At 42.8% G+C, this 16,083-nt stretch overlaps 1 protein-coding gene across 7 annotated transcripts in view; it reads left to right on the top strand.

Annotated features, from left to right (window-relative positions):
• The window catches only part of LOC140492664 (E3 ubiquitin-protein ligase RNF167-like), a 125,811-nt gene that overhangs the window by 31,736 nt on the left and 77,992 nt on the right, over nt 1-16,083 (top strand). For all 7 annotated transcript variants that reach the window (XM_072591707.1, XM_072591703.1, XM_072591706.1 and 4 more), the window contains 3 exons: nt 1,840-1,930; nt 2,462-2,567; nt 8,220-8,313. In XM_072591707.1, coding sequence (XP_072447808.1) covers nt 1,840-1,930; nt 2,462-2,567; nt 8,220-8,313 — 291 coding nt within the window. The remainder of the gene's footprint in view (nt 1-1,839; nt 1,931-2,461; nt 2,568-8,219; nt 8,314-16,083) is intronic.

Below are 16,083 nucleotides of genomic sequence, written 5' to 3'. Positions count from 1 at the left end.
GTGACTTTTAACTTTGTGAAAATGAGGATTGCAGATACTGGAGGTTGGAGTCAAGAGTGTGATGCTGGAAAAGCACAGCAGATCAGGCAGCATCGGAGGAGCAGGAAAATCAATGTTTCAGGCAAAAGCCCTTCATCAGGAATGAGGCTGGAAGACTCGGGGGTGGAGAGATAAGTGGGAAGGGAGTGGGATGGGGGAGCTGAAAATGTGTTGCTGGAAAAGCGCAGCAGGTCAGGCAGCATCCAAGGAACAGGAGAATCGACGTTTCGGGCATCAGCCCTTCTTCAGGAATGAGGAAAGTGTGTCCAGCAGGCTAAGATAAAAGGTAGGGAGGAGGGACTTGGGGGAGGGGCGTTGGAATGCGATAGGTGGAGGGAGGTCAAGGTGAGGGTGATAGGCCAGAGTGGGGTGGGGGCGGAGAGGTCAGGAAGAAGATTGCAGATTAGGAAGGCAGTGCTGAGTTCGAGGGATTTGACTGAGACAAGGTGGGGGGAGGGAAATGAGGAAACTGGAGAAATCTGAGTTCATCCCTTATGGTTGGAGGGTTCCCAGGCGGAAGATGAGGCGCTCTTCCTCCAACCGTCGTGTTGCCATGGTCTGGTGATGGAGGAGTCCAAGGACCTGCATGTCCTTGGTGGAGTGGGAGGGGGAGTTGAAGTGTTGGGCTACGGGGTGGAAGGTCTGATGCCCGAAACGTCGATTCTCCTGTTCCTTGGATGTTGCCTGACCTGCTGCGCTTTTCCAGCAACACATTTTCAGCTCTGATCTCCAGCATCTGCAGCCCTCACTTTCTCCAGTGGGATGGGGGAAGAAAGTTGAGAGTGCAGTAGGTGGATGGAGGTGTGGGTAAGGTGATAGGTTGGGGGGAGAGTGGAGCAGATAGGTAGGAAGAAAGATGGACAGGTAAGACAGGTCATGAGAGTGGTGCTTAGCTGGAAGGTTGGAAATGGGATAAAGTGAGGTGGAGGGGAAATGAGGAAACTGGTGAAATCAACGTTGATGCCACGGGGTTGGAGGGCTGCATGGCGGAAGATGAGGCAACCTTCCTCCAGGCATAAGGTGGTAAGGGAGTAGTAATGGAGGAGGCCCAAGGATCTGCATGTCCTCGGCGGAGTGGGAGGGGAGTTGAAGTGTTCAGCCATGGGTCAGTGGGTTTGGTTGGTGCGGGTGTCCTGGAGATGTTCTCTGAAGCGCTCTGCGCGTAGTAGAGAAGGCCACATCGGGAGCAATGGTTACAGTAAATGACGTGGAAGTGCAGATGAAACTTTGGATGTAGAAGTCTCCTTTGGGGCCTTGGACGAGCTGAGGATGGAAGTGTAGGCAGTTAGACTCAAAACGTCAGCTCTTTTCTCTCCTTACAGATGCTGCCAGACCTGCTGAGATTTTCCAGCATTTTCTCTTTTGGTTTCAGATTCCAGCATCCGCAGTAATTTGCTTTTATTTCTCAAGCCATGCTGAGTTGGTGATAAGTATTCAAAAGTTCGGAAACTTGGTAAATAATAGAACAGGCTCAAGGGTTGTTTGTTTTACACCTGCTCCACCATTTAAAATAGTTATTTAAACTTAGTTTCTTTATGCCTACACCTAGCAAGATTCCTGCCTCAACTTTGTCTCTGTTAGGAGCTGCTGAATGAGGATTTGTGGTTCCTTACCAGGGTTATACTGTTGTTTTTCACATTGAAATGAACTCCTTGAAGCTGATTGCGTGGAAAGTATCATAGCCCAGTGAAAGCCAGTTGGCCAACTACTTGTAGAGAACTTGGCAAATGGATGTGGGCAGAATTATTTCAATATTATTTCAAAATTGACTGGTGATTAATATTTCTGTCAATTCTGCAGAGGAGATCAGACATCAGATAACAATCCCATCAGTTTTCATCGGGGTCCGTGCTTCACAGCTCCTAAAGTCACTGTTCACTTATGACAAAGGGTAAGTGATATCTTGTGTTACATCATTGTCTTTGTAAGTTTCTATGAAAATGTTGTATGTTATATTTTATGGCACGACTCAATCTTTCACGAGCTTCATTTGCTTTAGTGACAAAGTGTTATTCCCACTCAGTGACCGCCCCCCCATCCCTCCTCTTTCACTCCCCTCATTCTCCTGAGTTACAAGTCACTTGCTGTTGTGTGTGAGCTGTGCAGTGTGCTGAGAATCTGTAAAAACTCATGTGTTTCATGTTGACCTTGAAGCTGATGACCTCACAATCACTGATAGCTCCTTTGGTATTATGAGGAAGTTGGGGCCTTGTTCCTGCCTCTGTCCTGGCTCTTAAAAGATGAACCTATTGGGCTGCAGTGTTTTTTCTTTCATGAGAAAGCAGTTTTGTTGAAATGTGATGTTTGTTTGTATATTAGTTTTGTTTGTTTCAGTCATGATTGAAGTGTATTTCCCAGAATATCAGAACTGCCTGTATCATTCACCACTCCACACATTTCTCATTGTTCTGTCTATTCACAGTGCATATATTGTATTGATGCCAGACTTCAACTTCCCATTGGGATATTACCTCATTCCCTTCACTGGTGTGGTTGGAATTGTGATTGCCGTTATGATCACTGTCATGGTAAGTGCATGGTGCTCAACATATCAGTATGTAGTTTTTCTTAGCAGGATTCATTTCAATGAGGAGAAAGGCAAGAGGATATTGAAATTCAGTTCTGAAACTGAGGTTGGTTCTATTTTAAATGATGTGTCTCATGTTTGCCACTGATTGTTAGTCTCACAGGCAGCAGGGGGTGCTGGTGGCTAACGTGAGACATGGAAAATGTTGCCCTGCTCCAAGGGGAGGTGCTCCACTGAGCTTGGGGCTAAATCATGGAAAACACAGAAAGAATTTTACCTTGTTGAGTATCGGGCTATACCTTTCCTTGGGAAGGTTTGTTGAGGGTTTGTTTATTCTTTTGTGTTGCATGATTCCGATTTCTTCCACCTATTTCAATTTGTACCTAGACCTAATAGCTTCTCAGAGTAAACACTATTTTGACTCTCTGTGCAGACTAAGCCCTATTCACGAGAAAGAAGAACCATGTCCATACCAATCTCAACTTGGGCAGGGCTGGGGTGGGTGATTATTTGATCCATCTCATGTCATTCCAACATTGAAAGAACATGGGGGAAATTAACTCCTTCCAAGGAATTCGTTTTGGTGCTGTTCAAATTAATTTTCACCATCTGAGCTCTGATATACCAACTGAGATAATAGGGTGGGAGGTGTTGAGGTTCTAGATAATGCTGTGTGCTGTAGCCATCCTCACCCAGCTAGGTGGCATGGTGACTGTCAGAGCGAATAGTATAAAATGAGGCCATGAGTTTAAAACCATATGCAGTGAGAATTTTCAGCCTTTGATACCTCATTCCTTATTCACCTATCAATGGAAATAAATTTTAATTAATTGCCCATTGTCCTATGCTTCGTTCACCACCTGAAGAGCCCGGGAAATTGCTCTGCTTGTTGCCTTCAAACTGTGGAACTTGTTTTGGTGCAGGCATTGATCTGTGGGCTGCACATCTCAGGAGTGTAAAATTTCCACAAGCAGGGTTGCTGCCTGAGAATGCTCCCCATGTGTTTATTTTTCCTCTCTCTTCTCCTCTGAGAATTAACATTCTTCACCTTAATGCAGTTCAGTAGACACGATCCACCCATACCATCCCCTTCATACCCCACCCTTTTCATGTGAGTGGCTGTAAACTGAATTTTTGGGTATGGCCAATGTAGATCTCAATGCATCATTTGAATGCTCATTTTCCAACAAGGTTTGCTAAGTTTGGATTAGGACCACAGACTTCAACTGTTTTTTTTTTCCTTTTCTCCCCCTCTTAGCAACTGAGATTAGCTAAACTTGTGCACAGGAAAGAGAGCCTGAGCTGAGTTTATGCTTCAAATATCTCTCGATCTTGGCGGTGTAGATTTGCTTGCTGAAGTTTATTCTAAAGCGTATGTAAAAATGTTTTGTTTTATCATGTAATAACTAAATTGATCAGGTTTCCCTGAGGTGCTGCTGTAACATATGCTTTTTAGAGTCATAGAGATGTACAGCATGGAAATTTGGGGCAGCACTGTTGCCTCACAGTACCAGAGACCCAGGTTCAGTTCTCGCCTCAGGCGACTGTCTGTGTGGAGTTTGCACATTCTCCCCGCGTCTGCGCTGGTTTTCTCCCACAGCCCAAAAATGTGGAGGTTAGGTGAATTGGCCATGCTAAATTGCCCATAGTGAAGAGGTGAAGAGGTAAATGTAGGGGAATGGGTCTGGGTGGATTGTGCTGGGTCGGTGTGGACTTGTTAGGCCGAAGGGCCTGTTTCCACACTGTAAGTAATCTAAATCTGAATAGACCCTTCGGTCCAGCCCGTCCATGCCGACCAGATATCCCAACCCAATCTAGTCCCACTTGCCAGCACCCGGCCCATATCCCTCCAAACCCTTCCTATTCGTATACCCATCCAAATGCCTCTTAAATGCTGTCATTGTACCAGCCTCCACCACTCCCTCTGGCAGCTCATTCCGTACACATACCACCCTCTGGGTGAATACTTAGGTCTCTTTTATATCTTTCCCCTCTCACCCTAAACCTATGCCCTCTAGTTCTGGACTCCCCGATCCCAGGGAAAAGACTTTGTCTATTTATCCTATCCATGCCCCCCATAATTTTATAAACCTCTATAAGGTCACCCCTCAGCCTCCGACACTCCAGGGAAAACAGCCCCAGCCTGTTCAGCCTCTCCCTGTAGCTCAGATCCTCCAATCCTGGCAACATCCTTGTAAATCTTTTCTGAACCCTTTCAAGTTCTACAAAATCTTTCCAATAGGAAGGAGACCAGAATTGCATGCAATATTCCAACAGTGGCCCTAACCAATGTCCTGTACAGCCGCAACATGACCTCCCAACTCCTGTACTCAATGCACTGACCAATAAAGGAAAGCATACCAAACGCCGCCTTCACTATCCTATCTACCTGTGATTCCACTTTCGAGGAGCTATGAACCTGCTTGAAGGTCTCTTTGTTCAGCCACACTCCCTAGGACCTTACCATTAAGTGTATAAGTCCTGATAAGATTTGCTTTCCCAAAATGCACAGTAGATGTCTCAGAGAGGGTGCAGAATGTTCTCACGGGGGAGAGGGGCCAGCAGGAAACAGGTGTTTCTTGCATGTTAAGCCTTTGTGAAGTTGCTGTCTTGATGACATTATCAGAGATCACAGCATTGTCAATTACAATTGGATTTTGCCAGATTGTGAGGAAAACAATTGCCATCACCGCTCCTTCAACCTTCCACACTCTCTGAATGGTCAGATTGCTTGTGCAGCATCAATATTGACTGAGCTTCCAGTGAAATATTTGGAATACCAAAAACATTGCCTTCAATCCCTGAAACAAACTGCATTCCATAGACACTGACTCAATCCCTCTCTCTGAAAACTGTCCAAGGTGCACCAGATGCTTCATGTCTTTTGGTACTATTTGGGATGAATTTCCAATCACTTATCAGTAACATTCATAAATGGAGGGATATAGACTAAGGGCAGGCAGAAGGGATTACTTTAATTCGGTATCATCTTTGGTACAATATTGTGGGCCCCTGTTCCTGTGCTGTACTGTTCTATGTTCTATCCAAGATCGCTTCTTTCCATCTTGATAACATGGCTTGGAGAGGATGGATGCTAGGAAATTGTTTCCGTTAGGCAAGGAGACTAGGACCAGTGGACACAGCCTTAGAATTAGAGGGGGTAAATTCAGAACAGAAATGCGGAGACATTTCTTCAGCCAGAGAATGGTGGGCCTGTGGAATTCATTGCCGCAGAGTGCAGTGGAGGCTGGGACACTAAATGTCTTCAGGGCAGAAATTGATAAATTTTTGATGTCACAAGGAATTAAGGGCTACGGGGAGAATGCGGGTAAGGGGAGTTGAAATGCCCATCAGCCATGATTGAATGGCGAGTGGACTCGATGGGCCGAATGGCCTTATTTCCACTCCTATGTCTTATGGTCTGTCTTATGGTCTTATCAATGGTACCTTCCCCACTTCAGTTTGAAACTTCATCCCACGCCTTTAAACCTGAATATTCTAGTGCAGCTGACTATGACCTTTGTGCAGAAGAAAGTTGTTCAATAAAGTGTATTTCAGAGCGATTCAAATTGGACATTACCAGAAATACAGTGAAAATTCATATTTCTCAGAGCAGCTTACACCCTTGGTATCTCGATGCAAATATGAATTTGGAATGTGAACTAAATTTAACAAAGTTGTGTATGCTGATACAACCTAAGAAATTATCTATTAACAGTTCCCAGTACATTCCAGCAGAAAGACCAAAGACATGTAACCTTTCCCCATTGCAGATTTGCAATGACTGTCCCAGGTTTCCGTATGCCCATTAGCCAGGACCTTGGAAATGTGTCAGTCCACTATGTTCAGTTGCAGACATCTCTCCATATTGGAAAACCAATATGTTTCAGGCAAATTAAAGAGCATCTTTCACAGTATTATATGTAATGTAGATCTGGCCCATTCCCTGAGTCTGGGCTGCAGCAGTCATCTGAACTATCTTCTATTTTATCTAGCGGTCAAAGATAGATAGTGTCCACAGGGACACTTGATAAAGTTTTCTGGAAAGAAAGGGGAAAAATGCATCTTTATCCTGATGGCCACCTTCATGTGTGCCTGCACCAAGCTACGCATAGACCATGGGTACACAAACCTAAGTGGAACTACATGCTGAGGTTCTACTTATTCCCAAGGATGGATCTGGCACAATTGCTACAGAACATTGAATGTGTTGGGCCCATAACATACTATCTGTCCCTCTTGGAACAGTTTGTTGAGAAAATCACCTTTGACTACAAGTCTGTCAGGCAGTGATCAGCATGTAACATCCTGTAGGTTCAATGGGGAAAGGAGAAGCTTGGTCCTGTTTTGGTGGTTCCCTGAGCAAACTGTCAAACCCATTTGACACAAAGGTCTGGCACTGAGGCATTCTAACAAGCTCTGAGATATAACTTTAGCTAGCGGTAAGAGGGATGCTCCCCATCAGAATGTTGTTGCTCGGCAAGGGACTTTCTACAACTGTATTTTCCTTCAAAGAAGCTGGTGAAGAGAACGTTGCACAAGTCCTTTTTAAATGTGCCTTTCCAAAGAAGGTCTGGAGAGAGATGCAATGATTTTTGTTGAGATTCGTCCCAAGCTGCTGCATGATGTAGGATCCTGTAGTGTATGAACTACAACTTGGGAAGTACCCGAGATAAACATCGGCTGCATGAGGAGGCTGTGATCTTTGCTGTAATTTCCATAAGCATGTGGTTATACAAAGCTCTTTTATCCCTCCCCAACTTGCACCAAATCCCTTTCATCTATTACCAATTATTTTCAAATTCCCCCATAACCTTAACGCTCCTTATTTCTGTTAGCTCTTTGAATCCTACAAACCTATGAGGTATCTACATTACTCTGTTTCTGGTCTTCTAATCACTTCACTATTGGTGGCCTTTCATTCAGTTTCCTGGGCCCAAAGCTCTGACATTCCTCTAACTCTCCGTCCTGAATCTGGGGAAGTAATGGCCTACTGGTATTAATGCTCAACTATTAATCCAGTGACCCAAGTAATGTTGTGAGAATCCAGGTTCAAATCCCACTGTGACAGACTGCAGAATTTGAATTCGGTACAAATCTGGAATGAATTTAATGATGACCAGCTGTTGTAAAAACCCAATTGGTTCACTAAGCTGGGAGGGAAATCTGCCATCTTTACCTGATCTGGTCTACTCATGACTTCAAATCTGCAGCAATGTAGTTGATTCTTAACTGTTCTGTGGGTAATTAATGATGGGCAATAGATGTTGACCAGCCAGCAATGCCCACATCCCAAGAAAGAATAAAAGGAAACTCCCTTTCCTCCTCTAAGACTCTGCTTTAAACTTCCTTCCCTTAGCTTTGGTCACCTTCAACATTTTTCCTTTTTTAGTTTGATTTCCAACTTTGCTGATTTGTGCTTCTATGATCACAACTTAGAACTAAACAAAAAGTGAGGTAAATTTGTAAAGGTAACTAGGTGAGATCACCTTGGAGTGTTTCACTATGTTGAAAAGCCATTTGTTTGTTGTAGGGACAAGTGTCTCAAGCTGTGAAAGAAAGATTTGGTCTTGTGCCAGAGTTTAACAGCATCAGATGATGAAATCCTACTTCACCTTTGACCTGAGGTCTCACTTTATTTTGTGTGTTATAGATAGTGAGATGTGTGCAGTATCGGCGCAGAATCCAGACAAGCCGACTGTCAAAAGAGCAGCTGAAGAAAATTCCAGTCCATAAATTCAACAAAGGTAGGGGCACTGCGACTATTACACCTGACCCATATTCTGTGAGAATAGAAAGGTTCGCATTGGCATTTGGAGGTCACATCTTTGAAAATTGGCAAAAAGCACTGAGCTAGAATCAAGTTAAAAACCTGATTAGTGAGAAGCCAGTCTAGTGGCTAGTGTTGTGTGACTGCATGCCCACCAGGGGGTGCTTTGACACTGCCTCGTGCCTGTGTGAACCAGATCCATGTTTCATGGTTACCAATCATAAACACCAGGTATTAGTCCCAACAGGTTCAACTGGAAGCACTAGCTTTTGGAGCGCTGCTCCTTCATCAGGTTTGTAACTTTGTACACCCCAGTCCAACACCGGCATCTCCAAATCATGTCTCATGGATACTTAATCAACAACATATCCCACACCCCAGTGTGATCTCACCCAGTTGCCTGCACGAAATTTACCCCACTTTCAGTTAGTGATTATGATTATGTGCAATTCCAAAGATAATTTCTTTCTGTTGTTCAAGGAGCCTGATCAATTGGAGAGACCATGCTATATTTGATGCAACAGTATCAAAAGCTGCAGAAATCCACTTTCCAGCATGTATCACCGCACTCTTACATTGATAATTTTCAAGCTGCCTGATCTGTGAGGCTCTTTTCACCCCAAAATATATACTTAATAAAACTTATTAGCATAGGTTCGATAATTTTTCAATGTTGATATTACATAAAGTGGAAAGCAAGCCAGTTTCTTTCAGTACCCTACGTAGCATTCTGAGATACGTTTTTATGCTTACTATTAAAATTTCTATTTACAGCATATGCAGTTCAAGGGATTTTATATGATTACAAACCCCTCAATGCACTATGGTCTTACACAGTGGGTTCTGCCCCAGCAAACGTTTGCACTCAGGCTTTAGTACATATCCCAGCACATCATACTGCACCTTGGTGTATACCAGTTTTCAGTACTTGGTTGTGGTCAACCCTTTGCATCAGAATACCCCTAAGTTTCAGGCAGACAAAGAGCATCTTCTATCGAGTTGATGGTTTTAATAGATATGTTCTCTGCAACTGAGCATGATTTGGATATCTACTGTGTACTCGAGAAGAACTTGAGATGGGAGGGGGAAGAGCCATTGGTCAGGGACCACATTAAAACCAGCAACATAGAATTAGAGGGGAGGTTCTGTTGAAGGGATACAAGCAACTAAGGGCAAAATTACAAAGCAAACCCGAGTAAGTAATATAACTTGAGTAGGGTAAATTGAATAGGGTAAATATTTCCATGTGTTCTTGGGTAATCATCCTATGCAATCTACTTATACTGAACTGATTCTTCAGACATTGATAAGAGTATTGAAAGCGTTGATTTGATTACATGTTGTGGTTTCCTACTACCTGACATTCATGACATATTGTACAGTACTGTTACAAAGTCTTGACCAGGTATTGGTGCTTAAGTTTTCAGAATTCCTACATGCCCTGCTATAGAGCTTTCATATGTTGCAGTGTCTCCTTACGATATTTTGATTAGTACAACTCTGCATCCATTCTTTATCCACAAGTCTGTCAGAGTGTCTCCATTTCCAACTGTTTTTTTAATGGGGTAACACTCTGGAATTCATTCAGCCTCTGCCTCACTGTGAGCTGCCTGTACTAACTAACTTAAGTCCAGATCTGCTTTCTGAACATCAAGTAACAAAGACTTTCCAAATACTACTTCTGAACTACCTTCATTCTTAAGAAAAGTTTTATCTGCTCTTATGTCTGATTCTGGAGTTACTTTGGATTCTGGTGATGGACTTTGTGAGCCATTGCACTGGCCACTACACATGATGGAAAATGATTAAAACTTGTTCTTGTAACTGTTCCATGTTTTTTTTAAATCTTATTTAGCCTTCCCATGTTTATGGGTGAAGCTATAACCTTTACTCTTGCCAGATCATTACCTTGGAGTAAGTCAGCTATATCCAAGGTAATTTCTTAACCACTTCTACTACAACTGCCTCAGACAGCAGGTTATATTCCAATTTCATTTTGTACAATGGACTGGGATTATATGCTCCAATTATCCTGTTTGTTAACACTTTGGCTTTTTTTGAACTCTCTCGAGGGAAAGGTAGATGCTTCTCCAGCAAGAGTTATTAAAGAGTATCCATTTATCCTGACATCTTGTTCAGACTTGTGTTTTGCAGGATTTAAATAAAAGCAATTGTTGAAATTCCGGTTTGGGGAGAGCAATGTTTGAAAGCTGACTGCAGGTGGAGCTCATGCATTACACAGCACGACCTCCAAAACTAACTTCATCCTGTGACGCTGTCTGTGCCGCTCCCACACCAATTGCTTTTCATTACTAGGAATTTTTTAAGCTTTTGTTTTGTCCTAGAAGAATTCCCCATTATAAAAATATGTTTACATAGGATTAGTGAGTGAGTGACCAGCTATGACTGAGTCAAGGAGACTGACCTCTCTTTTTCTTGTTACTTCCTCTTAATTCAGAATGTGCTGACTCTTGCCAGATTTGGCTCAGTGAGTGATGGCGATTCTAATACTTGCGTAAATTGGGCTATAAGCATGGACAGGGAGTGTCTGTCAGTATGCTATTCATGTTGGTGGAATATGACCATCTGTGATGCCAGTGCAACTTAGGCAAAAGCTATAGTTCACTGTAGTTGAACCTAAGCCCAAACCTGAGGTGACTCCTCCTCCTCAGGGCACAGGCCCAGAAGCCAGATTCAAGGCCTGCTAAAAATCTGTTAATACAGCATTGATTAGGGATAGAGACACCCACTCTGCAAATATGCTAAGAAGGTGTGGTGGAAACATTTTAATTATTAAATTGTTCACTTTTTTCAAAGCTGCCCTGTAGAGTTAAATAGTTTTGAAGATTGTTGGTTTGCTAAAAATCATTAAGGCTGTTGGTCATTTCTTCTTAGAGCCTGAAGTTGTTGCAGCACACACTTGGAAATGCACTCACCATTCAATTACGTACTAGAGAACTTTTGAAAACTGTGTATGTTATAAAACTTCATTATTGATTAACCAGTCTTTTCTGCTCTGATTGTGTGACTCTCCTCCCACAGAAGCCAGGTTGAAATGTCAGTCTCAAGCAATTGTCACATTTTATTATTGTTTATAGCCAGTGAAAGGGAAGGACTGTAATTATAGATAGGAAATAAAACATGACACATAACACTTCAATAGCATTGCTGAGCTGTAGTAGTTTATAGTGCTCTACCTATCCATAACTAAAAGAGGAAATGTGGTGGAAAAGGGATTTCCAGAAGAGGTAATTCATATTTCAAGTCTAAACTTTCAACTATGTTGGAATCACAGAATTGTTATAGTCTAGAAAGAAGCTATCCTGACATGTCTACACCTTCTGTCCAAACGAGCATTGTGACTTGGAGCCATTCTCCTGTCCTTTTGTTGTGGGTTTATATATTATTGCTATAAAATCATTTAATGTCCTCTTCATTGCTTTGATTGAACCTGTCTCCTCCACACTTCCAGGTGCTGTGGTCAGAAGTTTAGTTTTTCACACTTCACAGTCACTCCCTTTGTAAATTATTTAAAGTCTGAGCTTTCTGTTTTACAAATGGAAACCATTTCTCTCTGTTATCACAAACTTCTTCTTATTAAAAATTTATCAAGTTCCCTTTTAAACTTCTCCAAGGAAAGAAGTTTCAACTTATGCAATGTATTTTCATAACTGAAGTTTCTCATCCCTGGAACTTTTCTTATAAACCTCCTCTGCATAATCTCCAGTGCATTCACGCTTCTCAGAAAGTATGTATGCAGCTTGACGGGCAGAATGGCCTGCTCTTCCTCCTATGTTACATTCCAGTAGCTGCCTTGTGTGCTTTATCTACACATGCATTTGTGCTGTATTATTGCTGACCTGACCTGTCAAGCTTCAGAATATCCCTGCATGAAAAACACAGTTGAGTTCTTCAGATCCCACATTTGTTACCTGGTCTGTTCCATGTTAACTGATCTGTGCTAAAATTGCAGTTGGTGCAAATATCATTGGCTTTGTGACCTGACTTAAAAACTTTCTCCTATCCTGAAAAAGACGTGTGTATTATAATGAAAGACAATAAAGTGAGATTCAGCTGTTGGAATAGCCCGACGATACTTGTTAATTATCAAGGTTTACACCAGCAGAATTAGAGGAGGAGATGGCCTCATGATATTATCACTGGACTGTTAATCCAGATACCCAGGTAACATTCTGGAAATCTGGGTTTGGATCCTGCCTCAGCAGGTAGTGGAATTCAATAAATATCTGGAAATAAAAATCTGATGATGACCATGAATCCATTGCTGATGGTTAGAAAAACCCGTCTGGGTCATTAATGTCCTTCAGGGAAGGAAACTGTCATCCTTACCTGGTCTAGCGTGCATGTGACTGCAGACCCACAGCAATGTGGTTGACTCTTAACTGTCCTATGGACAATAAGGGCTGGGCAATAAATGCTACATAGCCAGCAGCGCCCTCATCACATGAATGAATTTTAAAACAAGACAACTGAGGGAAAGGACAAGTGAGCAGCACTGTCAATAGAATCAGTATCATGAAACCTTCAGGAGAAAATGCCAAGATAACTAAAAATAAAGATAAGTTTTCACAATAAGCTTTGGTCAGAATGTAAAGCATAGAGTTTAAAAATATTGCTGAAGAAACGTTCATTGTGGTGGACGGATCTCTAGACTGTCATTCAAAATGAGAAGAAAAGGTGCTGAGTTGGTACTGAATGGAAACTTTTTTTTAGCATGGAAACTTTATAGCTATTTGACTCACTAGCAGACTCAGCTACTGATGTACAAAGTTTACTTTCAAAACCTGAGTATCAGTATGTCAGGCGAGTGGTTGTGGTGAAGGTAGTTATCAGTACAAGCACTTCCTGTTTGCATCAGCATGCTCACTTCCCACTAATTACATTCTGCAAAGTGAGGTTAAAGTCGAGTTTGAGAGCGGGAAATTCAGCTCAAGTATAAAATTAGGTGGTAGATAACTGATTTGGTTTAATAGGTGAAAGTCCCTATTGTAGTGTTGATCCATTCGTAAGGCTTAGTTGTGCAAATGTTTTCAATTTTTCATATTAAAACCATATCAGCAGTGGCACAGTGGGTAGCATTCATTCTATTTTGTCAAATGGATTCATGTCCTACTCCAAAGTAGGATTGTCAAGCATTGTTGGACCATCAAGGGTATGAAACATTAAACTGGTAGATTGATAGAAGTGCAGAAAAGGCCCATCGGCCCTTTGGGTCTGCTACAACATATCTACCACTAAAAGTGCTCTAATCCCAACTTTCTACTCCAGTTGATTTTCCTTGAATGTTATGGTATTTGAGATACTTACAAAGGTTGTAAGATTTCTGTCCTCCACTACATTCCCAGGCAGTGCATTTCAGATTCTCACCATTTCAGATTTTCCCCAATCCTCTCTGAATCTCCTGCCCCTTACCCTAAATTATGCCCTCTCATGATTGACCCCTCCAACAAGGAGAACAGCTGCTCCCTCTCACTTTATTCATATACACCTCAATCATGTTCCGCTTTGTCTTCCCTTCTCTAAAGGAAACAATCCAAGCTTATCTTGTCTCCCTTTATAGCTCAATTTCTCCATCCCAGGCAACATCCTGGTAAACCTCCTCTGTATTCCCACCAGTGCTATTGCATTCTGTAGTGAGGTGATCAGAACTGTAAACAGTACTCCAGTTGTGGCCTCAACAGCACTCTATACACCTCCAACATTACCTCCCTGCTCTTATACTCCACAGTACAACTGATGAAAATAAGTGTCCCATATGCCCTCTTAACTATCCTAGTCCTCTGCTCTGCTGACTTCAAGGATCAGTGAATAATTAATACCCCAAGGTCCCTCTGTTCCTTTAAGCTGCCCAGTGCCCTGCCATTTATTAAATACTCCCTCATTTTGTTTCTTCTTCCAAAGTGCTTCACATCACACTCTGTTAATAACCCTCTGCCACTGGTCTGGCTATCTGATCAACCCATCAATATCTTCCTGTAACTTGTAATTGTCTTCACTATTAATCACTCTGCCAATCTTGGTGTCGTCTGCAAATTTGCTTAACATATTCCCCACATTTTTATTTATATCATTTAACTACATAACAAACGGGCGGCACGGTGGCTCAGTGGTTAGCACTGCTGCCTCACAGCGCCAGAGACCCGGGTTCAATTCCCACCTCAGGCGACTGACTGTGTGGAATTTGCACATTCTCCCCGTGTCTGCGTGGGTTTCCTCCGGGTGCTCCGGTTTCCTCCCACAGTCCAAAAATGTGCAAGTTAGGTGAATTGACCATGCTAAATTGCCCGTAGTGCTAGGTGCAGGGGTAAATGTAGGGGAATGGGTCTGGGTGGGTTGTGCTTCGGCGGGTCGGCGTGGACTTGTTGGGCCAAAGGGCCTGTTTCCGTACTGGAAGTAATCTAATCTAATCAAACAATAAGGATCCAATAGTGATCCAGTACCTCACTGGACACCAACCTTCAGTCACTCGAACGGCCTTCTACCACTACCCTTTGTGTCCTATTACTGAGCCAGTTTCTGATCAATCTTGCTAAGTTGCCCTCAATTCCGTGTGCTTTAACCTTCTCAATTAATATATCATGTGTGTTCTTGTCAAAAGCTTTGCTAATATCCGTATAAACTACATCAACTGTGTTTCCCTCATCCATACACTTGATCATATTGTCAGAAAATTCTAAAAGATTTTTTTGGCATGACCATCCTCTGACAAAGCTAAACTTATTATCTTTAATTAACCTGTGCCTTTCCAAGTGGGTGTTAATGCGTTCCTTCAGAATTTTCTCTAATAGTTTCCCTGCAGCTGACTTGAGACTCATCAGTCTGTAAGTCCCTGCTTCACCCCCACTACCTTTCTTATAAAATGGAACCACATTTGCCATCCTCCGAGCCCCTGCAATTTCCTGCCTCACCTGCCCCAGCAGTCTGGATGCATTTCATCCAGGGGCTGGGCTGCACAGTGGCTCAGTGGTTAGCATTGCTGCCTCGCACCACCAGGGTCCCAGGTTCGATTCCAGCCTCTGTGTGGAGATTGCACATTCTCCCCGTGTCTGCGTGGGTTTCCTCTGGGTGCTCCAGTTTCCTCCCACAGTCCAAAGGTATGCAGGTCAGGTGAATTGACCGTACTAAATTGCCCATAGTGTTAGGTACATTAGTGAGAAGGAAATGGGTCTAGGTGGGTTACTCTTCGGAGGGTCGGCATGTACTGGTTGAGCTGAAGGGCCTGTTTTCACATTAATCTGATCAATCCAGGCCAGGTCATTATTCTGTTTTCCAGCCTGACACAGCCTCCAATTCCTCCCCATTTCCTCTGTCAAACTGTGCAAGTTTCTCACAGGCCCTTTTCCTGAATTCCATACCTACGTCATCCTTTTCCAAAGTGAAAGGAAGTACTCATCCAATACCCTTACAATGTCCTGTGGCTTCACATACTGGTTGCACCCATGGTCCCAAATGGGCCCTACTGTCTTCCTGGTTAACCTATTACTTTTAATGCTTTTATAAAATACCTTAGGATTCTCCCTAATCCTGTTTTACAAGTCTTTTTTTCATGCCCCTTTTTGCTCTTCTAATTGCTTTCTTAAGTCTTCTCCTGCATTTTCTGTATTCCTCTAGGGCCACAGCTGAATTGCTCCCTTTGGACTTAAGCCCATCGGGTCTGCTGTGCCTTTCAATCATGGCTGATAAGTTTCTCAAACACATTCTCCTGTTTTCCCCCATAACCCTTGAC

This window comes from Chiloscyllium punctatum, chromosome 21 (assembly GCF_047496795.1).
Source record: "Chiloscyllium punctatum isolate Juve2018m chromosome 21, sChiPun1.3, whole genome shotgun sequence".
In the NCBI taxonomy this organism is placed as follows: domain Eukaryota; kingdom Metazoa; phylum Chordata; class Chondrichthyes; order Orectolobiformes; family Hemiscylliidae; genus Chiloscyllium; species Chiloscyllium punctatum.
The sequence above is the reverse complement of the archived record's forward strand: the minus strand, read 5'-3'. Positions and strand labels throughout refer to the sequence as shown.